At 52.3% G+C, this 24,777-nt stretch overlaps 1 protein-coding gene across 2 annotated transcripts in view; it reads right to left on the reverse strand.

Moving 5' to 3' along the window:
• Positions 1-285: 285 nt before the first annotated feature.
• Positions 286-24,777, reverse strand: part of OSBPL10 (oxysterol binding protein like 10) — a 302,134-nt gene continuing 277,642 nt past the window's right edge. The window contains exons 8-11 of one of the 2 annotated variants that reach the window (XM_062215708.1): positions 9,150-9,336; positions 7,625-7,807; positions 3,943-4,096; positions 286-1,513 (exon numbers count right to left, since the gene is read on the reverse strand). In XM_062215708.1, the coding sequence (XP_062071692.1) occupies positions 1,469-1,513; positions 3,943-4,096; positions 7,625-7,807; positions 9,150-9,336 (569 nt within the window). In that variant the 3' untranslated portion in view covers positions 286-1,468. The remainder of the gene's footprint in view (positions 1,514-3,942; positions 4,097-7,624; positions 7,808-9,149; positions 9,337-24,777) is intronic. The other variant, XM_062215700.1, reaches the window with a different exon arrangement.

The following is a 24,777-nucleotide window of genomic DNA, read 5'->3' on the forward strand; positions in this document are numbered from 1 at the left end:
CTGGCAGGCATTTGGGGAGCAAACCGGTGAAAGGAAGATCTCCATTTCTCTCTCTGCCTTTCAAATACGCACTTGCAAAAACACCCTACATAATGCTTATCCGTTGGATTTTTCTATGTGTTGGCATTAAATAAGACACTGTGTTGACATGGATATGGTTGCTATTCATATCAATAACTGGCAACATCTACCCAAGAAAACAAGTTATTCAGAGCCACCGATTTATGAGAACTTTTGAATCCCAGAAAACACAATGCAGACACACAGGTAAGTATAGTATTTAATCGAAATATATTTGTCTAATATCTACAAAGTGTGAACAATTGGTCTTAAGAAATCAGACAAAAGGCACAAAATTAGTATTACTACAGAGAAGCGTTCATGCTATTGGATTTTATAAATATCATTGGAGTGGTACAATAAAAAATAAATTAAGCATTGAGCAAAAATCAAGTCATTTTTTCCCTTGATTTTTATCTTGGTCATGTCTTTGATCTCAATGTCAAGGCTGCAGACTAAAATTCAGCTGAAACCATGGAGCACATGTATGTAGGTTTTATGTATGTTCTCATCACAGTGGCTTTTGTGTGTGTGTGTGTGTGTGTGTAGTTTGGATCAAACCAGAGAGATGCACTTAAGACACAAAATTTGCAGGAAGTTATTTTGTTGTTCCCCGAACTGCATATAAGTTTGGGGTGGTGGCTGTGCGTGTTTGTATGTGCTTGTGTGTATTTGACTTCTAAAGCCCTTTTTTTCATCATGAAAGTAGTGACGTCTCCTTATGATTTTGTTTTTCTGTAAATGAAACAGCTTCTGAAAAACATATGACCAGTGCTTTGAGACACTGTCCCAGAGAAACATTGTGGGGCCTGGCTCATCTCCCAAGGGGCTCAGGTACAAACCCTGGACAGTTCCTGCTACCCCCCTCCAGCAGTAACCGTCCTTATTGAGAATGGACAAGATGCTAAGGCAGAGAGAGAGGTCAGAATCATAACAATAATTTTGACTTGATCGCCCCCCAAACTTTTACCAGGAATGAGCCACTTTCTACCACGTGGACATCAGCTGGACTGCGCCAATCCAGAACAATTTGGTAAGTGCAAAACGTTTTTGGCAAAGTGAAAAATAGAAAAATCCAAACTTCATTGATAAAAAGCTTATGGTGACTCACTTAAACCCTGGTGAGTGCAGTATTTACATGTGTCATAACACTCAGCAGGTGTATCATCCCGTGTGTGTGTGTGTGTGTGTGGACACAGTATGAACACACACATGCCCCAATGGCTCTTGAAGAGATCCGATGTTCCAGCGGAGTTTGCAGGTGCAGTTTCACAGTAGATAACCTCCGTTACCATTTCTCGAATGCTAACAAGAGTTTTCAGCAAGTGCCAACGGAACCGTGATCCTGTACCACTTTTAATTCCTCCCCGAAATAGGGCTGTCTCAGAAAACTCTGCTCTCTTCCTGGTCAGTGTGCCTTCCAGAGGGGACTGAGGTACACCCAGCCGTCGCCCTGTAGAAGGAGGAAGGAGACATTACACGGAGCCCTCTCCGTGGGATGTGCAGAGAGCCGGGAGTGGACGCCGAGGGTGGCCGCCAGCCTGGGGGGCTGCCCTGTCCCTCACATCCCAGCACCCAGGCCAGGCCGCTGTTCCTGCCGCCCCTCCTCAGCCTGCTGCTTCGACAGCCCCGAGGATCTTCCTTTCTTGGTCTTTCAGGAGGAAACCAAGACCCAAAATGACCAAACATACAAGCAGGCTCTGTGGGCTTACATCAAGGAAGACGGCTTGACAAAAAAAACAAAAATAACGACAAGAACAACAAAACACTCTGAGATGGACAAGGGCAAGAGGGCGACTGGCTGAGTGGCCAGGCAGGAAAAGCTGAGGGTTTGCACACGGGGACTATGCCCAGACACTGACAGGCCCCCAGCCCTCAGGGCAAGGCCCACCAAAGCCTCGCTCCAGGAGGCAGCCACCGGAAATCGGCCACACGACCACCACCGCTTATCAAACAGCACGTGAGAAAAAGCCGAGAATCGGATGGGCAAATCCAGTGCGGTGCTCAACTGGAAGGGCGTATGCCCAGCGGTGACGGCTCTGGTGGAAGGGAGAACATGAGTTGTGGGCACAGGTCCCCAAGTCTCCTACACAGTGGCTCTAAAGGAAGCCAGGCAAATCAGCCGTCTCAGAGAGACCAAAACCACAGAGAAGGATGCTTCGAGGGGTTTCCTCTCCTGGGTCCCTACTCCATGACCCAGAAAGCCACAGCATCCCCAAGCCGCCTTCCGGTACGAGCCACAAGTCTCGGTCCACAGCCCTGCATTCCTGACTGTGGGGAGAAGCGGCGGCAGCTTCCTGCCCCTGGCCCAAGTCCACCTCCAGCTCCCTACGTGGCCCGAATCCACCCCACAGCCTGTGTCTGCACAGGACAAGCCCTGCCTCAGAGATGAGCAGCAGCTGGGCTAAAGACAGACCCACAGATACACCTCCATGGCTCCTGGGTGTGAAAGTTTTAAACACCCTGAACACTGTGCAAGTATCAGACTTCTGACTTCTCATCAAGAATGAGATGGCCAATTGGCCGGCGCCATGGCTCACGAGGCTAATCCTCCGCCTGTGGCGCTGGCACCCTGGGTTCTAGTCCTGGTTGGGGCGCTGGATTCTGTCCCAGTTGCCCCTCTTCCAGTCCAGCTCTCTGCTGTGGCCCGGGAAGGCAGTGGAGGATAGCCCAAGTCCTTGCGCCCTGCACCCCATGGGAGACCAGTAGAAGCACCTGGCTCCTGGCTTCGGATTGGCGCTGTGCGCTGGCTGTAGCAGCCATTTGGGGGGGTGAACCAATGGAAGGAAGACCTCTATCTCTGTCTCTGTCTCTCGCTGTCTAACTCAACCTGTCCAAAAAAAAAAAAAAAAAAAAAAGAATGAGATGGCCAAGTGCATGGCCACCTGGAGATGAGCAGCATCACCCTCCTCAGAGGTGGACTCCTGCCTTCTCCCCTCCTGGTTGGGGACTCCTGCCTTCTCCCCTCCTGGTTGGGGACTCCTGCCTTCCTTCTCCCCTCCTGGTTGGGGACTCCTGCCTTCTCCCCTCCTGGTTGGGGACTCCTGCCTTCTCCCCTCCTGGTTGGGGACTCCCGCCTTCTCCCCTCCTGGTTGGGGACTCCTGCCTTCCTTCTCCCCTCCTGGTTGGGGACTCCTGCCTTCTCCCCTCCTGGTTGGGGACTCCTGCCTTCTCCCCTCCTGGTTGGGGACTCCTGCCTTCTCCCCTCCTGGTTGGGGACTCCTCAGGGCCTGTGCTAAAAACTGTGGCTCCCACGCTTTCGTAACTGCCCATTCTTCTTCCCAGAATGCCTCCCAATTACTCCATGAACTTCCTCCAGAGCACTAGGGCCTCCGCAAGGCATGCAGTGGGCGGCCACGTGGATGTCATTTCTGCCTCGCCATGACACTTTGCTGGGTACCAGCAGCAGCTTGTTAGGCACAAGGCGTACGCAGGTGTGTCCACCCTGCCGAGGAAGGCAAAGCCATGCACGGCAGCTGTCCATCACCCTGGCAGGTGTGGAGGTGGGCTCTGAGGCACTTCAGGCTAATCAGTGCTACTGATACAGCCATCGGGATGATGAATGACTTTCTTTTAAAAACCAAAACAGTACCCAGGCCTGCAACCTGCAGGCTGGCAGTCGGTGGAGAGAGGGGACGTGTCAGTTGCACAGTTCAGCCCTTGAGATAGTGTGAGGCCTCCAGACATCATCGCGAACACATCAGCAGAAAAGCTTCCCTAGAGCCAGCCTGGTCCCGGACTGCAGCCCCCAGCCCGCCCCAGGGCCTCTGCTGCCCACCTGTCCCCATTCATCCAGCTGCTTGGCTAGCAGGAACGCCCATCTGCCCTCCCGCCCGGACACGCTCTCAAGGGCAGGGGCCCAGGGACAGGGGACAGGGTTACCTCCTGGATAAAATACTTGGGTCGCCATGGTGCGCGCAGGTTCTCTCTCTTCCGCTCCTCCACTCGCTGTTTCTCCTCCAGGCGCCGCTTCTGCTCCGTGGCTGCATCGATGTCCCCCAGCCGCAGGTATCGGGTCACCTCCCGCCAGAGGTTCCTGGGAACACACGGAGAGGCACCCATCAGGTGGGGCCGGCTGGCTGGGAGCAGCCAGAGCCGGGAAGCAGCACCCAGGCGAGCCCTCCCCAGGGACGGCTCTCTGAGGACCAGGAGCTGCATCCTGGGATCTGCTTGAGGACCAATCTGGAAATGGGAGTGGTCAGCATACAGATGCTGTTTTACCATCGTCTGCGCGAAAACCAAGGCTCACGTGACCTTAAGCGACCGGCCCAACACCGCCAAGCAGGTAAGCGGTGAACAACACCTGCTTCTCCAGCAGGCGCATGCCCTCCGCCTCTGCACAGACAGCTGCTTCCCGCCGTGTTCGTTCGCCATGCAGGGCAGCCTGCAGGAATCCCAGAACCCCTGCCTGGCTTGGAGGAGGTGCCACGTGTACCCCCGGGGGCGAGTGACAAACACAAGGGTAGCTGCACACTGCCCTGTCCCGGGGCCCACCGTGATCCCGCTGTAGGGATATGCAGAGAGCACAAGGCTTTGGCCCCCACTGTCTCATAGAAGCTTCTAGACCCGAGTTACACGGCCCTTTGTGCTGTGCCCTGACAGCTCAGATGAGGGGCTGGCCAGCACCGCGAAGGGAGGTGAGGGCAGGAAACACAAGGAGTGGTGACTGGGGCTGGGCACGTGGACAGACACAGAAGTCCCAGCCCAAGACAGAGGCCCAAGTTTCGAGGACACAGAATCCCAAGGACTGGAGACGAGGGTGGTGGGAGCAGAACCAGCCCACGGATGAAGTCTCCCCCAGCCGGGCACAGGGTCCCCAACCAAAGCAAAGGGAGGCCTCAGGGAGCTCTCTCAGAGGAGGGGTCAGCCAGGCAAAGTGTTGGGGAGGAGCTGCAGCCTCTTAGCTGTGAGGAGTGACGGGCCCTGGTCTAGACCGGACCTTGCTCAGACCAAGCTCAAAGAGCACATTTTGCAGGCGTGGCCAGACAAGAGGATAACTTGGCTCTGCCGCCTTCCAAGAGGGCTCACTGGGGCCTGGGGGCCTGGCCAGGGCTAGGCGCCACCACGAGGAAACAGACAACAGGTCTCCCACTGACACACCTGCCACACCGATGGCCCACCTTCCCCCAGCTCTACCTTTGCAGACAAGGCCCTGGAGACCTGCTGGGGAGAACGGGAGCCCTTGGGGCAGCTGCCACACTTCTAAAGGGAGCAAGGGTTTGGGCTCCATTCCTCCATAGCTCAGTGAGAGTCCACATCACTGGACAGAGAGCGGGGCATGGGAAGTCCTGATGTGGAGCAGCTACTCAGCTCAATATGCCCGAGAGGACAACCAGCAGGCAATCAGGTTCGTTCCCAGCAACCAGGCAGGCCAGGATGGAGCCTCCAGGGCTCCTCCTTCGAGGAACGCCCCCTGGGAGGCAGAGCGCGCAGGGGGACCCGTATCTTTGCCTTGTTCTGCTCCTGTTGCCCTCCAGGCTGGGCTGGAACAATGACTGATAAGAGTCTGTGCTGTCCAGGTGGACACAGGGAAGGGTGCCTTTGCTGTTCCGGAACCAACAGATCCAAAGGAAGAGGGCACTAAGCCTACTACAAAGCCGGGGTTCGGGGCCACTGGGGCTCCTCTTTGTGTTAGGTTCAGCCTTAGTAGATTGCTCTGCGTGTCACACAGCCTTGCTGGGCTTCCTCCTCATCAGCATGCCTTCCTCTGGGCCACAGGCTCCCCCAGTCAGAGCCGACCCGGCCCCAGAACCGGCTGTAATTTCACCTTAGCCCAATGATGGCTTCGGTGCAGGCGCTCACCTGCCAACCTGTGTGGGAACCGTAATTCCTCAGCGCAGCAGCAGCGTGGGGAGCTGGGGCCCGGTGGGAGGTGTCTGTGTCATGGGGTGGAGCCCCCTCTTGCCAGACATCCTCAAGGGAGGGGGCGAACGGCTGGAGCAGGCTGTGACAAAGCAAGGGTGCCCCACTGCACATCCACTTTCTGCCATGTGTTGAAGCAGCACAAGGCCCTCACCAGAATCCAAGACAATGCTGGCTCTTAAACTTTCTGGCTTGGGGCCAGTGCTGTGCCATAGCAGGTAAAGCTGCCGTCTGCAGTGCCGGCATCCCATATGGGTGCTGGTTCAAGTCCCGGCTGCTCCACTTCCAATTTAGCTCTCTATTATGGCCTGGGAAAGCAGTAGAGGATGGCCCAAGTCCTTGGCCCCTGCACCTGCGTGGGAGACCCAGAAGAAGCTGCTGGCTCCGGATTGGCGCAGCTTCATCCATTGTGGCCATCTGGGGAGTGAACTAGCGGATGGAAAATCGATCTCTCTTTCTCTCTCTCTCTCTGTGCCTCTCCTCTCTCTGTGTAACTCTGACTTTCAAATAAATAAATCTTTAAAAAAAAAAAAAAACTGTATTTACAAAATCAGCCACAGACTGAATTGGGCCCATGGACTATACTTTGCTAATATCCTAGATTTAAAATTAAAATAGCATATACCCAGAAGATCCTGCTTGTACACCTGCGTAAATATCATTTTAAGTGGCTGTTTTATATTTATCCCACAGAGTGGCTATAGTAATAGAGGGGCTACTCCATCATTTAAGTATTTCAAACAAGCTATTTCAAACACAGGTGGCTTCTCTTTCTTCTATTGTTTTTTTGTTTGTTTGTTTGTTTTTGTTTTTGTTTCTTTTTGTTTTGTTTTGTTTTCTCTTTCAATCTGTTCTGAATCTCAGAATTCTCCCCTAGAGTCCGGGAAGTAGAATACAAGATGTAAGTGAATTCGCGAGTTGAAAGCTACCAATCCAGGCCCACACTGCGGCTGGAAGCACAGGGTGGACTGTGCATTTCCCCACTCCTTCGCCAGCATTATTGAAAGATTGGGTGCTGGCAATCTGGTAATCTGGTAAGAAGAAAAACAGAAGCTCAGGGCGTGACTGCAGAGTTCTGTGATGACAGCAATTCTCTGCACTTAACTTTGCAGTCAGCAACGTAGCAGTTGACATGACAAGCATTAAAAATTCACTGCAGGGGCACGTGTTGTGGCACAGTGAATTAAGCCAGCATCCCATAGCACAGCCCAATTCAAGCCCCAGCTGCTCCACTTCCAACCCAGCTCCCTGCTAATGCACCCAGGAAAGCAGTAGATGATGGCTCAAGTGCTTGGGCCCCTCCCATCCATGTGGTAGATCCGATGGAATTCCTGGCTTCTGGCTTTGGCTAGCCCAGCCCTGACTGTTGCAGCCATGTAGGGAGTGAACCAGCAAGTGCAAGATCTCTGTCTCTCCCTCTATCTCATCTTCTCTATCATGCTGCATTTCAAATAAATTTTTTTGTAACTAAAAGGCTTCTGTAGACTGTCTTCACACCCCACCCCATAAATACAGAATGACTTAACTGAAGTCGAAGCAACTGACACCTTAGTGACGCACGACAGAAAGTTCTAAAGCAGCCAGAGGACCGTGACCCGCTGCCATCTCCATTGGCTAAGCTGTCAACCACGCCCCCTGCGTGTCTCTCTCAAGTCCAGCTCTGAAGCCCACCAAGCTGGAGAGAGGGACCGTGGGGCCTCACCTGGACTCCATGGGCCCCTGCTTCTCGAGAGGCCGGATCCTCTTGGGGTACACCGGCAAGGTGGCCGTGTCAATGACTCTGGTTTCTCCGTTGCTGTAGGTGAACTCCAGGGAGCCGTTCCATTCCCCGTGGGCTTTACAGACAATGGTGTTGGTCGGGTTGTGCTTCACTTCTGCCGTGACCCTGAAGCAACAAGCGAGTCAGGTGAACACGCTTTGCAAGCGCATCCAAAGCCACACTCCCACACACAGGTGCTCCCGTGTGGGCTCAGCAGAAGGGGCTGGTTTTTCGGTTTTGGGTGTTTTTTTTTGCAGTTCATTCAAAGACTAACTCTTAAAATAGCATCTACCGTCCTCAAACAGAAAAAAGGTGGCGTTGGTGAAATCTGAATAGTCTGCAGATTAGCTAATAGTAAGCAGCACTGTTTGTTTCTTAGCTTTGATAAACACACAATGGTTATAGAAAAGGTTATCACTGGTGTGGACAATGAGCAATTCAGTTTAAATAAAACAGGACACTATCTCTCTTCCCCACGATGGCATCTAACAGCAGTACAGCTTAACTGTGCCCAGAGTGGGAGAAGAGCTGCCCAGTCCTTCCACGAGGCCAGTTCTGCATGTGGGTTCAACTCGGCTGCTCCCCACCGGTTCAGCCTGGCAGCCACGCATCCCCTCAATGAAGCCAGAGCAGAACCGAGACCCCTGGCCTCTCACCAGCACCCTCCCTCTCATCGTGGCAGCTCGGAGGGCCAACCTCCACCCTCGCTCTGAAAGGGCCTTTGTGGAGATCCGCGACCTCTCGCTCGCTTGGTGTTTGGGGACCCCAGGTCTCCCCACTCCCCCTCCACCTGGGCCCTATCTGCACAGGCAGGCCCCGCTTTGTCTCAAGGCCCAGCTCAGGCTGAATTCAGAGTTTTCCAGAAAGGCTTGGAAGCCTTCTCTCTGGGCCTGGAGACGGTCACAGTTCCAAGGTGGGGCAGCAGGTGTGAGGGGTGCACACAACCAAAGGGTACGTAGTAGCGGTGTGCTAGGAACCACTGTGGAATGGCTGTCTCTGGCGAAGGGGGAGATCCTAACTTCAACATTTGCCCACCTCTGTGGCTGACGCCACCACCAACACGGGTGGCATCCCTGGGCATGGAGCTGGGGAGAAATACACACCATCCGCTCTCATGAGCCAGTGTGCTGACTCCAGCCACCTCTGCATGCCAGGGCCACAATCTGACGGCCTTGTGGGGCCCTGCTTTCCAGGGAACAGGCCAAGGTGGCAGCTCACCTTCCCAGCAGATTTGCTCTGATGGAGGGATCGTTTGCTTGAACAGCTGGGGGAACCGAAATACTTGGTGCTCCTCCAAACAGCAAACTTCTCCTCCTATTTCTTAGACGTGGTCCCAAGTAGGGAAAAGACCTTGTCTCTGTATCTCAGTCTGCAACTCAGCCCGTTGCTGGAAGCCAACTTCCTATTGCAGCAAGGAAACCCAGGGCCCCGGACGAGACCGAGCCAGGGGCTGGCGGCCATCTCCTACCTGTGCACCTTGCCCCCGTAGAACGGCTTCGTGTGGAAGATCACTGTCGCCGAGTACCCGGTCTTGGCACAGCTGATGCTGACTTTGCCTCCCAGCTCTACCCAGGGAATGGTGAGGATGGACCGGGCGTAGGCACTCGGCAGGGTGAACACATACTCCTCCCCATGCTCCAGCAGCCGCAGCACGCCTCGGGGGAGAGAGGAGGGAGTGAGACACACAGACCCGGGAGCACGAGACGTGACGGCCACCTGCCAGAGCGCCACGACTCCTGCCCTGCAGCGGCCAGCTGCGGGGTCAGCCGTGCTCTGCTGGGTGCCAGGCACCGTGGGAGGAACCTGGAACACCATGGTGAACAGGAAGGGGGCAGAGCCATCTTCTGCCCCCAGGGAGCATACCAGAAAGGTGGACAAGAATTAGTCTCCAAATGAGCAGCCAATTGTTACTGTGCTACAGGTGGGAGGGAGGCGAGCCCAAGGCCTGGAGGAGTTGCAGGTCTCCCGAGGAAAGGGCACTTGAGCTGAGCTAGCAAAGAGCTGAGACAAGGAAGAGGAGAAGTGAGAGTATGCCAGGCAGCACGGAGGGCACACGCCAAGGCCCTGCAGTGGAACAGAGCCTGGTGATTAGGAAGACCCGCCTGTGGGAGGCAGACCAGATGTGTGATGGGCAGACCACACCAGCAGGGGCCGGACCTCTGCAAAGCCGGTTCCAGAATTCTGTCTTTATCCTGAGAGCCACGGAGAGCACCTCAACGGTCCCCATGGCATCAGACAGGGCAGACTGTACACCTGCTGTCAGAACCCCCTGGGAGACACCTGCCCAGAACAGGAGGGGGCTCTCTCCAACCACCGGCCCCCGGATCATGGCTGTCTCCATCCCGGACCCAGAGGTCAGGCTGGGTGGGATCTTAACCTTCCTGAAACAACGCAGAATCGGACATGCGTGCCTGTTCTTCTAGAGGAAACAGCCACGTTTTCACCCCATGCTCAAAGACTGACTTGGCAACACTGAATGCAGAACCTCGCGGGGCTGCTGTCTGGTTTGTATGCAGAGAACTGGTCCTACAGCTCCCTGAGAAGGCACCTGCTCAGCAAACACACACACAGCTCTGCTCCAGTCATCCCAGGGCTCACCGTGATCAAGGGCTGTGAGCCACAGGACGGGCAGTTCTGCCCTCCGTCCTCACACAGGTGACCAGAGCAGGGTGGCTGGCAACCTCGCCCGCCCCGAGGGTTCCACTAGACAGGCAGGAGACTGCGGTCAGCAGATCCCACCGGTCAGCAGGTTCTGGCTGGCAGGCTTCCCAGAGAGAAAGCATCTTCCATCTAATGCCCACAACAGCCAGGGCTGGCCAGGCCAACGTCACCAGCCAAGAATTCCATCCGGGTCTCCCACGTGGTGGCAGGGACCAAGTACTTAGCCATCACCTGCTGCTCCTCAGTGTGGCCATTTGCAGGAAACCGATCAGAAGCAGAGGAGCCAGGAGGCAAACCAGGCACCCCAACATGGAACGTGGGTGTGCCAGAGACCTCACTGTGGGGCAATGCCTGCCCCAGCACATAAATTAGTAAAATGGAAATGAGGTACAAGGAACCGAAGCTGCAAGGGGTCAGGTCACTCAGCTGGTCCGTACGCCTCTCTGAGCCTGCACGAGCATCTTCGCATTGGAGCTAGAACTGACCAGGAGAGGGGCAGGGTGGGGACAGACTCTGGTCCCAACCAGCCTGCCGGGGACGGGAAGGAGCGATGAGGCTCAATGCAGAGTCCTGCCTGCTGGCAGCTTCGAACACTAAGGTGCATTCAACTCTAACTCGGTTTTCTCTTGCAGACCCCTTTATCTGCTCCTGAGCTACAACGTGTGAAACACACCAGGCTCGTGTGGGACCAGAGCTCACTCAGTGCCGCCCATTAGAGGCAGCTCCGACACCCCACAGCCTGGTCCTGAAGCCGGATGAGATGGGCGGCCTCTCTACCAGGGCCACACACCACCTGCCATGCAGATCCAATGTGGCTGCAGGCCTGGCACCCCACCGCCCTGACACGCACCTGGGCGGTCCTCCTCTATCACGCACCAGACACTGTGAGGACCCCATGGACACTGAGCTCCACGGGAGATGTCATGACACCTTCCCAGAGAGCCCACGTGCCCTGAAGCCCCACCCAAGCCACGCCCCACTTTTATATTCAAATATATGCCTGGAGGGAGGCTGCCTGCGACTACATCTTCAGCGAAATCCTGCTCTCCTACTCGTGCTCTACCTGTGTCCCTGCTAAGAATTCTCTTGCGCCAAGACGAGAACTTGGAGTAAATAGGTGGGGACTTCCTGTGGGAAGCCCAGCAAATGTAATTACCAGGCCACAGAGGCCGAGTGCCGGGCTATCAGGCTGACATCTGCGAGATGGGCCCGTGCCTGTGGCCAGCCGAGGAACACAAGTGCTGCACGAGGGCATCTCTGGAACAGTCCTCCTGCTAAGGTGGCCTTGTGTCATGGTGGGTTAAGCTGCCACCCGTGATGCCGGCATCCCACACGAGCACCAGTTCGAGTCTTGGCTGCTTCATTCCCCATCCAGCTTCCTGCCAATGTACCTGGGGAGACGGCTGTAGATGGCCCAAGTGCTCGGGTCCCTGCCACCAACATGGGAGACCTGGATGGAGGTCCTGACTTCTGGCTTTGCCTGGCCCAGACTGGCCATTGCAGTCACTTGGGGAGTGAACCAGTGGATGGAAGACCAATCAATATCTCTCTCTCTCTCTCTCTCTCTCTCTCTGTAACTCTGCCTTTCAAATAAATAAAATCTTTAAAAAAAAAAAAGACAAAGAACTATACAGAGCCACCCTGTCACCTGCAGAGGCCACAGCCCTGAGCAGTCTATCACTCCTCTCGCCAGGACTAACTGTCCTTCCCCCTACACAAGTCACAGGCTCTGCCGTTGGCTGGGTGTTGATTCTGGTGTTTTGGGGCCATGGTGGCCAGGGTCTTAGCGTTCCTCTGTGGTAAGGGGACAGGCAGAGCCCTCCGCTTTCCCTGGGCATAAGCTGAAGACCGAGTGAGCAGTGCCTCGGCGAAGGCCTGTGGGGCTCAGCTGAGCGAGCTGGGGGTACAGTGAAGCACTGTTCAATGGCGTTGTGGTCAGACAGACCGCAGCCGAGAGCAACAGCTTAAGAGATAAGCCCTGCGTGATGCGGGTCCCAGAATAGGCAGGGAGTCGGGGAAATGAGCTACAAGATTTTTCCCATTATTTCTGCCTCTTGCCCTGGACTGCAACTCCACCACCTGGCGTGCCAATGCAGCAAGCCCACTTTCCCACGATGCATCTGCATCTATTCCAGGACCAGGAAGGAGAACACCATGACGGGCTCCATATGCGGATGCTGCAAAGCTCCCCGGAAACCTCACGCACACTAAACCCCACCCAAGCTGCTCCCTGTTCACGTATTCACTGAGGCCACCACCCCTGCCCCACAGAGAGGACTGCCGATTTGACGCTGCCCTTCTCGCACACTCCCTGCTCGTGAGCAGCTCTCACCCTCACGCACCCACACCGACTCAAAAGGAGCTCTCGGTACAGGCACTAGAACCGTCTGGTCAACACCGGGAGTTCTAACAAGACCGGGCATTCCAGGGGCCACACTGATGTCCAGCAGGGCCCTCCAGAGTCTCTCCAGAAGCTTCCATCTGAACTGCACTGGGCGGAGAAGCTCTGCATAGAACTTCCCGGCAAGCAGAGAAAAGGCAAGAGCAGCAAATCGCAGTCCTGCCAGAGACAGCTCTACCCGCAGGCCCCGGGAGGCTGGGACGCAGCTTCCGAGCCCCGGCACAGAGCATGCCTGGTGTGTGCCGAGTAAGTGAACTGCTGTGGACCCCACCCGCTGCCTACAGGGGGCGAGGGAGCTAAGGCCCTGGCCACTGGAGGCCCCCAGCACCCAGACACCCAATGACTGCCAATGGCTGACGTCCGGGACTGAGTGGGGGCAGTGGGGCTCATGGACCTCCTTGGGTGGGATGGGCATGTGGGAGCCCAGGTTTAGTCCTGATTCCACCTCCGATCCAGCTTCCAGGGAGGTGGCAGGTCAGGGCTCAAGTACTTGGTTCCTTGCCACCCACATGGGTGGGAGACCCAGACGCTATTCCTGGCTCCTGGCTGCGGCTGGCCCAGCCCTGGCTGTTCTAGGCACTGGAGGAGAGAAGCAGCCGATAGCAGCTCTCTTTCCATTTTCTGTCTTTCAAATAAAAGATGAAAATAAATCGAAGGATACTTTCTTTAAAAAAGGACTTTGTTGGAGGAGGTTCCCAGATGGTGGAGTAGGGAGGCAGCTTACTGCTCTGGTCTAGGAGAAGATAGCTTAAAAAAGTGGAGAGAGCGCGGTCTCAGGGAAGAGTTAGGAGAAAATGGCAGGGAAACTACACAAATTAGAGGACACAGTGGACCTACGTGGAGGGCGTGGACACCCACGGCTCAGGACCCCAGCAGCTGAGAGCCTGCGCAGCAGCGTGGGGGAGCGAGGTGAGACCAGACCACAGCAGCCCAAGCTGCTGGCAATAAACTGCAAGAAGAGCCTAGAGGGCCGGCGCCGCGGCTCACCAGGCTAATCCTCCGCCTGCTGCGCTGGCACACCGGGTTCTAGTCCCGGTCAGGGTGCTGGATTCTGTCCCGGTTGCCCCTCTTCTAGGCCAGCTCTCTGCTGTGGCCCGGGAGTGCAGTGGAGGATGGCCCAAGTGCTTGGGTCCTGCACCCCATGGGAGACCAGGAGAAGCACCTGGCTCCTGGCTTCGGATCAGTGCAATGTGCCAGCCGCAGCGGCCATTGTAAAGGAAGACCTTTCTCTCTGTCTCTCTCTCTCACTGTCCACTCTGCCTGTCAAAAAAATAATAATAAAAAAATTTTAAAAAGAAGAGCCTAGAGGGAACCCAGCTTGGAGCCCTGTGGGGTACAGTATACCTACCAACTAATGGGGGGGAAAAAAGGAGGGACACATTTCTCTCTGCCTGATCACCTTACAATGGTGTCCTGTAACAAGCTGATAGAGCAGGTGCCATTTTGGACAATGTAACAGCTGCACCAGCTCATGTCTGCACCTAGTGGAGACTCCTGACCCTTGGGGAGAACTAACAGGGGGATGGGTGCTCGTAACTGTGGGAGGCTTGTGTGCTGGGACTGTGAAAACACTGAGGCTGTGTGGGAGGACTCACTCTGTGGCTGGGACACTGGGCAGCCACTGTGGGACACTCCACACGCTCAGGGCCCCCTGGTCACCTGGTGAGGGACACTGCCCGGGAATCTGAGCTTACACTGAGGACTGCACAGATCCTGTGTGGGGTTCTTGGGACAGAATGGACAAATATTACACTCACTGGGGCTAGTGCTCAGGCATTGGTCTCCTTGGAGGAGGGGAACTCAGCTGAGCACAATAAATCTCCTTTCTGATAAAACGCAAAAAAGAGGAGATTTACCATACCAAACCTGGATGTGTCACCACAGACACGCCCTTCACCCTGGAGCACTGAACAGAGCTCCCTGGCCACATCTACCACACATCTCTAGATATTCACTAAAGGCAGACACTCTACCTATCTATGGAGGAAGAGTACAAAGATAAAAGCATCACAGTGGAAAAAAAAAGAAATCAATGAGTATCTGCACAAATGCCAAATAAAGAAGAATTTGTCACCACCCTTCTGGCCCTATAGAAGATGCTGAAGGATGTGTTGCACACAGAAACACGGTCATCACTACAAAAGAAGGTAAAGGAAGGAAATGTTCCAGTAAAAGTTCAAAAGAAATTCAAAGTAAAAAATAGAAATATATTTGGAGAAACGGCAGGGTAAAGTCATTGTTTATCAATAGTCACCTTATTTGTAAATGGTCTCAACTCCCCAGTTAAAAAGACACAGATTGGCTGAATGGATTAAAATACAAAAGCCATCTATTTGCTGCCTACAAGAAACACACCTCATCAATGAAGAAGCACACAGACTGAAAAGTGAAAGGACAGAAAAAAAGACACCAAAAAAAAGCTGGTGTCACCATCCTAGTATCAGACAAAATAGACTTTAACACAAAAACTGTTAAAAGAGACAAAGAAGGGCACTATGTAATGACTAAGTGATCAATTCAACAGGAAGATGTAACTATTACAAACGTATATGCATTTAATTAAAGGTACCTGGCTATTTGAAAGAAATGCTGAGAGATCTAAAGGGAGACATAGACTCAAATACAGTAGTAATGGGGGATGTCAATACCCCACTTTCAGCAATGGACAGACCAACCAGACAGAAAATCAGCAAGGAAACAGCAGAGTTAATTGACACTTAGACAAAATGGACCTAACAGATATCTACTGAACTTTCCATCCTACAGTTGCAGAACACACATTCTTCTCAGCAGTGCACAGATCTTTCTCTAGGATTGACCACGTGCTAGGTCATAAGGTGAGTCTCAGCAAATTCAAAAAAATCTAAACCATACCATGCATCTTCTCAGACCACAATGGAATGAAGCTGGAAGTCAGCAAAATTGAATGGTAAATAAAAAAACAAAAGATCAGTAAAACAAAGAGCTTTTTTTTTTTTGAAAAAAATAAACAAAATTGACACACCATTGGCCCAACTAACCAAAGGAGGGAGAAGACCCAAATCAATAAAATTAGAGGTGAAAAAGGAAATGTAACAACAGATACCACAGAAATAAAAAGAATTATCAGAAATTAGAACTACAAAGAGCTGTATGCCAACAAATCAGGAAACCTAGAAGAAATAGATTCTTGGTCACACACAACCTTCCTAAATTGAATCATGAAGACACAGAAAACCTAAACAGACCCATAACCAAGATGGAATTGAATCAGTAATAAAGCCCTCCCAACAAAGAAGAGCCCAGACCAGATGGCTTCACTGCTGAATTCTCCAGACATTTAAAGAACAACTAACTCCACTTCTTAAGTTATTCAAAACAATTGAAAGGGAGGGGATCCTCCCAAATTCTTTCTATGAAGCCAGCATCACCTTAATTTCTTTTCTTTTCTTTTTTTTTTTTTTTTTTTTTTTGAGGCAGAGTGGACAGTGAGAGAGAGAGAGAGACAGAGAGGAAGGTCTTCCTTTGCTGTTGGTTCACCCTCCAATGGCTGCCGCAGCCAGCGTGCTGCGGCCAGCGCACTGTGCTGATCCCAAGGCAGGAGCCAGGTGCTTCTCCTGGTCTCCCATGGGGTGCAGGGCCCAAGCACTTGGGCCATCTTCAACTGCACTCCCGGGCCATAGCAGAGAGCTGGCCTGGAAGAGGGGCAACCGGGACAGAATCCGGTGCCCCGACTGGGACTAGAACCCGGTGTGCCAGCGCCGCAAGGTGGAGGTTTAGCCTATTGAGCCACAGCGCCGGCCCATCACCTTAATTTCTAAACCCAAAAAAGATGCAACAGAGAAAGAGAATTACAGACCAATTTCCCTGATGAATATAGATGCAAAAATCCTCAACAAAATTCAAGCCAATGGAATCCAACAACCCATCAGAAAGATCATCCACCCAGACCAAGTGGTATTTACCCCTGGTATGCAGGGATGGTTCAATGTTCCCAAATCAATCAATGTGATACACCACATTAACAAACTAAAGAATAAACAAATGATTGCCTCAACAGATGCAGAGAAAGCATTTGATAAAATACAACACCCTTTCATGATGAAAACTCTAAGCAAATTGGGTATAGAAGGAACATTCCTCAACACTATCAAGGCAATCTATGACAAACTCATGGCCAATGTCCTATGGAATGGGGAAAAGCTGGAAGCATTCCCACTGAGATCTGGTACCAGACAAAGATACCCACTCTCGCCATTGCTATTCACTATAGTTCTGGAAGTTTTAACCACAGCCATTAGGAAAGAAAAATCAAAGGGATACCTATTGGGAAGGAGGAAGTCAAGCTATCCCTATGTGCAGATGACAGGATTCTATATACAGGGGATCCAAAAGACTCTACCAAGAGACTGCTGGAACTCATAGAAGAGTTTGGTAAAGTAGCAGGATACAAAATCAATACACAAAAATCAACAGCCTTTGTATACAAAAACAATGCCAAGGATGAGAAAGAACTTCTAAGATCAATCCCACTCACAATACCTAAAAAAAAAAAGAAATCAAATACCTTGGAATAAAGTTAACCAAGGATGTCGAAGATCTCTACAATGAGAATTATAAAGCATTAAAGAAAGAAATAGAATTGGGTACAAAAAAATGGAAAAATCTTCCATGTTCATGGATTGGAAGAATCAATATCATTGAAATGTCCATTCTTCTGAAAGCAATTTAGATTCAATGTGATACCAATCAAAATACCAAAGATGTTCTTCACAGATCTAGAAATAATGATGCTGAAATTCATATGGAAACACAGGAGACCTCAGATAGATAAAGCAATCTTATGAAACAAATCAAACCTGAGGCATCACAATACCAGACTTCAAGACATACTACATGGCAGTTATAATTGAAACAGCCTGCACTGCCACAAAAACAGATGTGTAGATCAATGGAACAGAACAGAATCACCAGAAATCAATCCAAGCATCTACAACCAACTTATATTTGACCAAGGAGCTAAAACCAATCCCTGGAGCAAGGACAGTCTCTTCAACAAATGGTGCTGGGGAAACTGGATTTCCACGTGCAGAAGTATGAAGCAAGAGCCTTACCTTACACCCTACATCAAAAACCAACTCAAAATGGATTAAAGACCTAAATCCATGACACAACACCATTGAGGAAATCCTGCAAGACATTGGCTCAGGCAAAGAGTTCTTGGAAAAGACCCCAGAGGCAGAGCCGCCAAAGCCAAAATTAACAACTGGGATGACATCAAACTGAGAAGTCTCTGCACTGCAAAAGAAGCAGCCAGGAAAGTGAAGAGGCAACCACCAGGATGGGAAAAATTATTTGCAAACAATGCAACTGATAATGGATTAATAACCAGAATATACAAAGAACAAGAAACTCCACAACAGCAAAACAAACTCAGTTAAGAGACGGGCAAAGGACTTAAACAGACATTTTTCTTTTTTTTTTTTTTTTCCACAGGTAGAGTGGATAGTGAGAGAGAGAGACAGAGAGAAAGGTCTTCCTTTACCATTGGTTCACCCTCCAATGGCCGCTGCGGACGGCGCATCTCGCTGATCCGAAGCCAGGAGCCAGGTGTTTCTCCTGGTCTCCATGCGGGTGCAGGGCCCAAGCACTTGGGCCATCCTCCACTGCACTCCGGGGCCATAGCAGAGAGCTGGCCTGGAAGAGGGGCAACTGGGATAGAATCCGGCGCCCCAACCGGGACTAGAACCCGGTGTGCCGGTGCCGCAAGGCGGAGGATTAGCCTGTTAAGCCACGGCGCCGGCCTAAACAGACATTTTTCAAAAGCGGAAATCCGAATGGCCAATAGACACATGAAAAGATGTTCAGGATCACTAGCCATCAGGGAAATGCAAATCAAAACCACAATGAGGCTTCCCCTCACCCCAGTTAGAATGTCTCTCATACAGAAATCAATAAACAACAAATGCTGGCGAGGATGTGGGGGAAAAGGTAGACTGGTAAAACCATTTTGGAGGACTTTATGGAGATACCTCAGAAATCTGAATATAGACCTACCATTTGACCCAGCCATCCACCCTTGGAGATTTACCCAAGGGAAATGAAATCAGTAAATAAAAGAGTTATCTTCACCCTCATGTTTATTATTTGAAAGACAGAGTTATAGATAGAAGTAGAGACAGAGAGAGAGGTCTTCCATCCACTGGTTCACTCCCCAGATGGCCGCAACAGCCAGAGCTGTGCCGATCTGAAGCCAGGAGCTTCTTCTGGGTCTCCCACACGGGTGCAGGGGCCCAAGGACTTGAGCCATCTTCTACTGCTTTCCCAGGCCATAGCAGAGAGCTGGATCAAAAGAGGAGCAGCCGGGACTCGAACCAGCACCCATATGGGATGCCGGAGCTTCAGGCCAGGCCTTTAACCCGCTGTGCCACATGTTTATTGTAGCTCAATTCACAATAGCTAAGACGTGGAACCAACCAAATGCCCATCAACCGAAGACCGGACAAAAAAATTATGAGATATACACACTATGGAATACTACACAGCAGTAAAAAAAAAAATGAAATCCGTTCATTTGCAATACAATGGATGAATCTGGAAAACCTCATACTTAGTGAAATAAGCCAGTCCCAAAGGGACAAATACCATACGTTCTCCCTGATCCGTGATAACTAACGGAGCACCTAAATCCAATCTGTAGAAGTGAAATTGTCACTTTGAAAAGGGGATGACCTGAGCTGCCCTTGTCTTGACTGTTGAGAAACAGTTTTGGTTTGTTTTTTTATTTTTCATTTTTTTCTCTTCATAATATTTGTTGAACTCATTGCTTAACAGAGTTAATCACGTGTGTATAAAGTCAATTGAGGATGGATCTCAGTAGGAAATAAGGGTAGTAATAAGAGAGGGAGGAGGAAGTTTGTAACTGTAAAGCTGTATAGTTCTGCATGCATTCCTAAGGACTAACTTACAAGGATATAGTTTAACAACTTGTCATCGACCCCAAATCCCATTAAGCTGGGTGATAAAAATGTCATCATGTTAAAGTGATCATATTAAGTGTTAAAGTGAACATTTAGATAGGATTAAGTGTTAAAGTGACCATATAAATAGGATCAAGTGTCGAGTAATTATAATAGACAGAATTAAAAAGGAGAGAATGTTCCAACATGGGAAGCAGTCCACACAGAAGACTCAAAGAATGACAATTGCAGGGCTGGCACTGTGGTGCAGCTGGTAAAGCCGCCACCTGCAAGTGCCAGCATCCTATATGGGCGCCGGTTCAAGTCCCGGCTGCTCCACTTGCAATCCAGCTCTCTGCTATGGCCTGGGAAAGCAGTAGAGGATAGCCCAAGTCCTTGGGTCCTTGCACCCACATGGGCGACTGGGAGGAGGTTCCTGGCTCCTGGCTTTGGATTGGCACAGCTCCAGCTTTTGCGGTCATCTGGGGAGTGAACCAGCAAATGAAAGATTGATCTCTCTCTCTCTGCCTCTCCTTTTCTGTGTAACTATCTTTCAGATAAATAAAATAAATCATGGAAAGAAAAAAAAAGAAAAGCCCGTGAGAGCATTTCAGGTATGGAAGCCAAGACATTGAGGCAAAAAATATTCTACATGAAGGATCTCTGTGAGTGAGATCCCAATGGAAGGAGTGGCCATCAAATGAGGAGTCTTGGCTGCTCCGCCTCTGATCCAGCTCCCTGCTAATGCACCTGGGAAGGCAGATCAGATGGCCCAAGTGCTTGGGGCCCCGTCACCCTCGTGGGAGACCAGGGTGGAGTTCTAGGCTCTTGACTGCAGCCTGCCCCAAACCTGACTGATGAGGCCATTTGGGGAGTAAGCCAGCAGATGTGATTCTTGTGTGTGTGTGTGTGTGTGTATACACGCGTGTCTCACTCTATCACTCTGCCTTTCAAATAAATCTTTTTTTTTGTTTTTGACAGGCAGAGTGGATAATGAGAGAGACAGAGAGAAAGGTCTTCCTTTGCTGTTGGTTCACCCTCTAATGGCCACCGCGGCCGGTGCGCTGCGGCCGGCGCACCGCTCTGATCCGAAGCCAGGAGCCAGGTGCTTCTCCTGATGTCCCATGGGGTGCAGGGCCCAAGGACTTGGGCCATCCTCCACTGCACTCCTGGGCCACAGCAGAGAGCTGGCCTGGAAGAGGGGCAACTGGGACAGAATCCGGCACCCCGACCAGGACTAGAACCCGGTGTGCAAGGCAGAGGATTAGCCTGTTGAGCCACGGCGCCGGCCTCAAATAAATCTTTAAAAAATAATAAAATGAAGGGCTGGCACTGTGGCACAGCAGGTTAACGGCTTGGCCTGCAGCACGTGCATCCCATATGGGCGCTGGTTTGAGTCCCGGCTGCTCCTCTTCCCATCCAGCTCTCTGCTGTGGCCTAGGAAAGCAGTGTAAGATGGCCCAAGTGTTGGGCCCTTGCACCCGCGTGGGAGACCTGGAAGAAGCTCCTGCTTCTGGCTTCGGATTAGCACAGCTCCGGCCATTGTGGTCATTTGGGAAGCAAACCATCAGGCGGAAGACCTCTCTCTCTCTGCCTCTCCTCTCTGTGTAACTCTGACTTTAAAATAAATAAATAAATCTTAAAAAAAAAAAAAAAGAAAGAAATCGTTGCATCTTTCAGAAGGATAAGAGCGAGTGCCCGCCCAGCATCCCTCGTCCTGGCTGTAGCGAGGTCAGGGGGTGCCGTTGCGGGTTCTACACGTGACCATGGGCAGCTGGCCCCCCTCAGGGTCCTCTTGTTAAACAAGGAGTAGCTGGATGCCATGGAGGTTTGCTAAGCCGCGCGGAGCAACTGAACCCACTGGGAAGTGCACTTGGGAAATGAGTGAGGCTGGGTGGAGAGGCTTGGGTTCAAGCAGAGGGAGGAGCTGGATGGCTCATGTGTATCTCTACTCCCTGCTGGGCCTACAAACCCTGGGGGGCTCAGGGTGGGCAGACGCTCAGAGCTGCAGTAGCGCCAGCATTGGTAAGGGCTCCCTAATGAATGAGACCCCCTCTGCCAGCCCTTGCTCACCCCTCTCGGCGGCAGCAACAGCCACACAAACCTGGCCCTGGCGTGTTCCCGGCTGGCCAGTGGCTGCACCATTGCATTCTCACAGGAGAGTGCCCAGGGGGAACGAGGCTGCTTACAAGTGAGGATTACTTAAGAGAGAGATGAGAGGTGGCCTTGCGCCCCATGGTTAGGATGCCTGTGGCCCACATCAGTGTCCGGATTCCGAGCCTGGCTCTGGCTCCTGACCCCAGTTTCCTGCTAATGCAGACCCTGGGAGGCAGCAGTGACCGCTCCAATGACTGGGTTCTTGCTGCCTGCGTGGGAGACCTGGATTGAGTTGCTGGCTCCAAGCCAAGGGCCAACAGAGGCATCTGGGGAGTAAACCAGCAGACAGGAGCTCTGTCTCTAAGACAAGCCTGTGTGTTATTACTCCCCTGTACACACAACCTCACTCTCCTATGAACTGGGGACCAAGCCTGAACCTAGGTGGTCTGGGGTCACCCTAGTGACAGGAGGGTCCCTGGCCTGTTTTACAAACAGATGAATTCTTGGTGAACTCCTTGATGCTGACTGACCCCTAAGACGAAGGTGCGAGCCCTCCTGCGTCCCTTGGCTGCCGGCTGCACCTGTGCAGGAAGGACAGTGACGCCGACAGCAGGTGCACCTGCAGCAGCTCTGAGGTCACTGTCTTGCTTGCACAGGACCTCCAGCACCCTGGGCGCCCTCTGGCCCCGAGATGGAGCACAGAAGGAAACGCAGTGGTTTTACTGACCGGCACAGCTGCACACAGAGAACCAAGAGCTGTCTGGATCTGCTCTCTTTCCCGGCCCCTCTGGAATTTGTTCCAATGGGATTTTCACTAGCACGGCTCCATGGCAACCTCTGTCAAGGTCACCAGTGACCTCCATTCTCCAAAAGCCAATGGCCGGCCGGCGCCGTGGCTTAACAGGCTAATCCTCCGCCTTGTGGCACCAGCACACCGGGTTCTAGTCCCGGTTGGGGCGCCGGATTCTATCCCGGTTGCCCCTCTTCCAGGCCAGCTCTCTGCTATGGCCCGGGAAGGCAGTGGAGGATGGCCCAGGTCCTTGGGCCCTGCACCCGCATGGGAGACCAGGAGAAGCACCTGGCTCCTGACTTCGGATCAGCGAGATGCACCGGCCACAGCGGCCATTGGAGGGTGAACCAACAGCAAAAAGGAAAACCTTTCTCTCTGTTTCTCTGTTTCTCTCTTTCACTATCCACTCTGCCTGTTTAAAAAAAAAAAAAAAAAAGCGCCAATGGCCGCTGCTCAGTTCCACGTCACATGGCTGTCACAGCAGCTGGTCCTTGTCACCAGGCTCCCAGAGCCTTTTTGTCACCCGGTTCCCAGGAGCACACTCTCCTGTCGCACGTGCTTCTGGCTGCACATCGGCTGGGCCTCTGACACCAGGGAGGGCTGGGGAACAGCGCTCGCTTGGTGATCTCACCCATCCCAAGGCCTGGGTTACAAGGCTTTACCTCTGCCGGGGCCTCTCCTGCCACTCCAGCCTGTATCTCCAAGGCTGTTTGAAAAAGTTCATGGAAAAATGAACTACGAGAAAAGCTTATTTGGGCAGACAAAAAAAATTTGAATTCCATGCACGGCTTTCCATAATACATATTTTTCAAGATTTTTGGATACCAGCTGCCTACTCATTCATTCTGCTTCAATGCCCAAACCGTAACACACCCAGCACTGCGCTCCTACACTCTCCCTCCAGACTCGGCCCCCAACCCCCTCACTCGGCCTCCCACCTGCTCAGATAGGAACCTTGGGGAGCCCTCCTCCCCCAGGCCTCACCTCTGAACCAAAGGCAAACCCCCAGGCCCTCAGCACCACTCCTTTCTCCACTGTTCCCACCTGCTCTGAGCAGTTCTCAGAACACTCTCCCCACCTCCGCACCTCCCTGTGGCTCCCTTATGGTCTCCTTAAAATGAGCAGCAGGGGGATTCCTGCTAACCCGGAAGTCACATCCTCACCCTCTTCTGCCCAAAAATACCTACTGGCCTTGCAGCTTGCTCTGTGTCAGAGCCAACGTCCCCAGCGATGGCCCACAAGGCCCTGCATGACCTGGGCCTCATCCCACCCCTACCTTTGTTCTCCTGCTCTGGCCACACCATTTCCTACCCTCCACTCACAACCTCCCCACCCTGGCCCTGGGCTTCTTCCTGCCCAGTATAGCCTTCCCCACCATCGCTGCCTTGGGTCTTTGCTCAAATGTCACCTTCCCAGCTCACCTGCCCTCCGTCCAGGACCCCCAGGTCTCTGTCCCGCCCTTTCTCTACAGCACTGGTCATCCCCATCACGGAACTCGGAACCGACAACGTTGACTTATTTCTGCAGGCACCCCATGAGGACTTTTTTTTGCTATTCCCTGCCTGCTTTGAATACCCGGTTGCCTACAGCTGCTGAGCCACCACCTGGCACTCAGCGTGTTGAGTGACCTGGAAAGGGCTTCTAAGGGACACGTCTCACTCAAAGCCAAAGCCAAGGCCAAGGCCAGGTTTTGTGCTAGTTTTCTCTTTCTTTCTGGGAAGAGAGTCAAACTCTCAGAATCTTAAAGGCATCTGTGACTCAGAAAAGCTGGAGAACCACAAACACGGATGCCTGAATCAAACACAGATGCAGGGTTCTTCCAACAATGAGGAAGCCACATTCACGGCTCTTTGCCGACAGGAATGCGGGATGCGCCAGCGGTGAGACTGTCCTGCATTCAAGGTGTCCAGCACACAAAGGCTGTGCCTCGGGGAATTTCTATGAGCAGATTCTGAAGAGACAGCACCACGGGCCTCACCATGAGCCCAACACTGGTGAGGTCGGGTAAAAATGTGCTTTCACAACTCTGGATCCAACTCTACTGTTCCTCAAAGCTCAACGAAAAAAACGCACATGGTGGGCTGCCGCTGTGTCATAGTGGGTAAAGCCGCCACTTGTTGATGCCAGCATCCCATGTGGATGCCGATTTGAGACCTGGTTGCTCCATTTCCGATCCAGCTCTCTGCTAATGCACCCAGAAAAGCAGTAG

Source organism: Lepus europaeus, chromosome 2 (genome assembly GCF_033115175.1).
Source record: "Lepus europaeus isolate LE1 chromosome 2, mLepTim1.pri, whole genome shotgun sequence".
Lineage (NCBI taxonomy): Eukaryota > Metazoa > Chordata > Mammalia > Lagomorpha > Leporidae > Lepus > Lepus europaeus.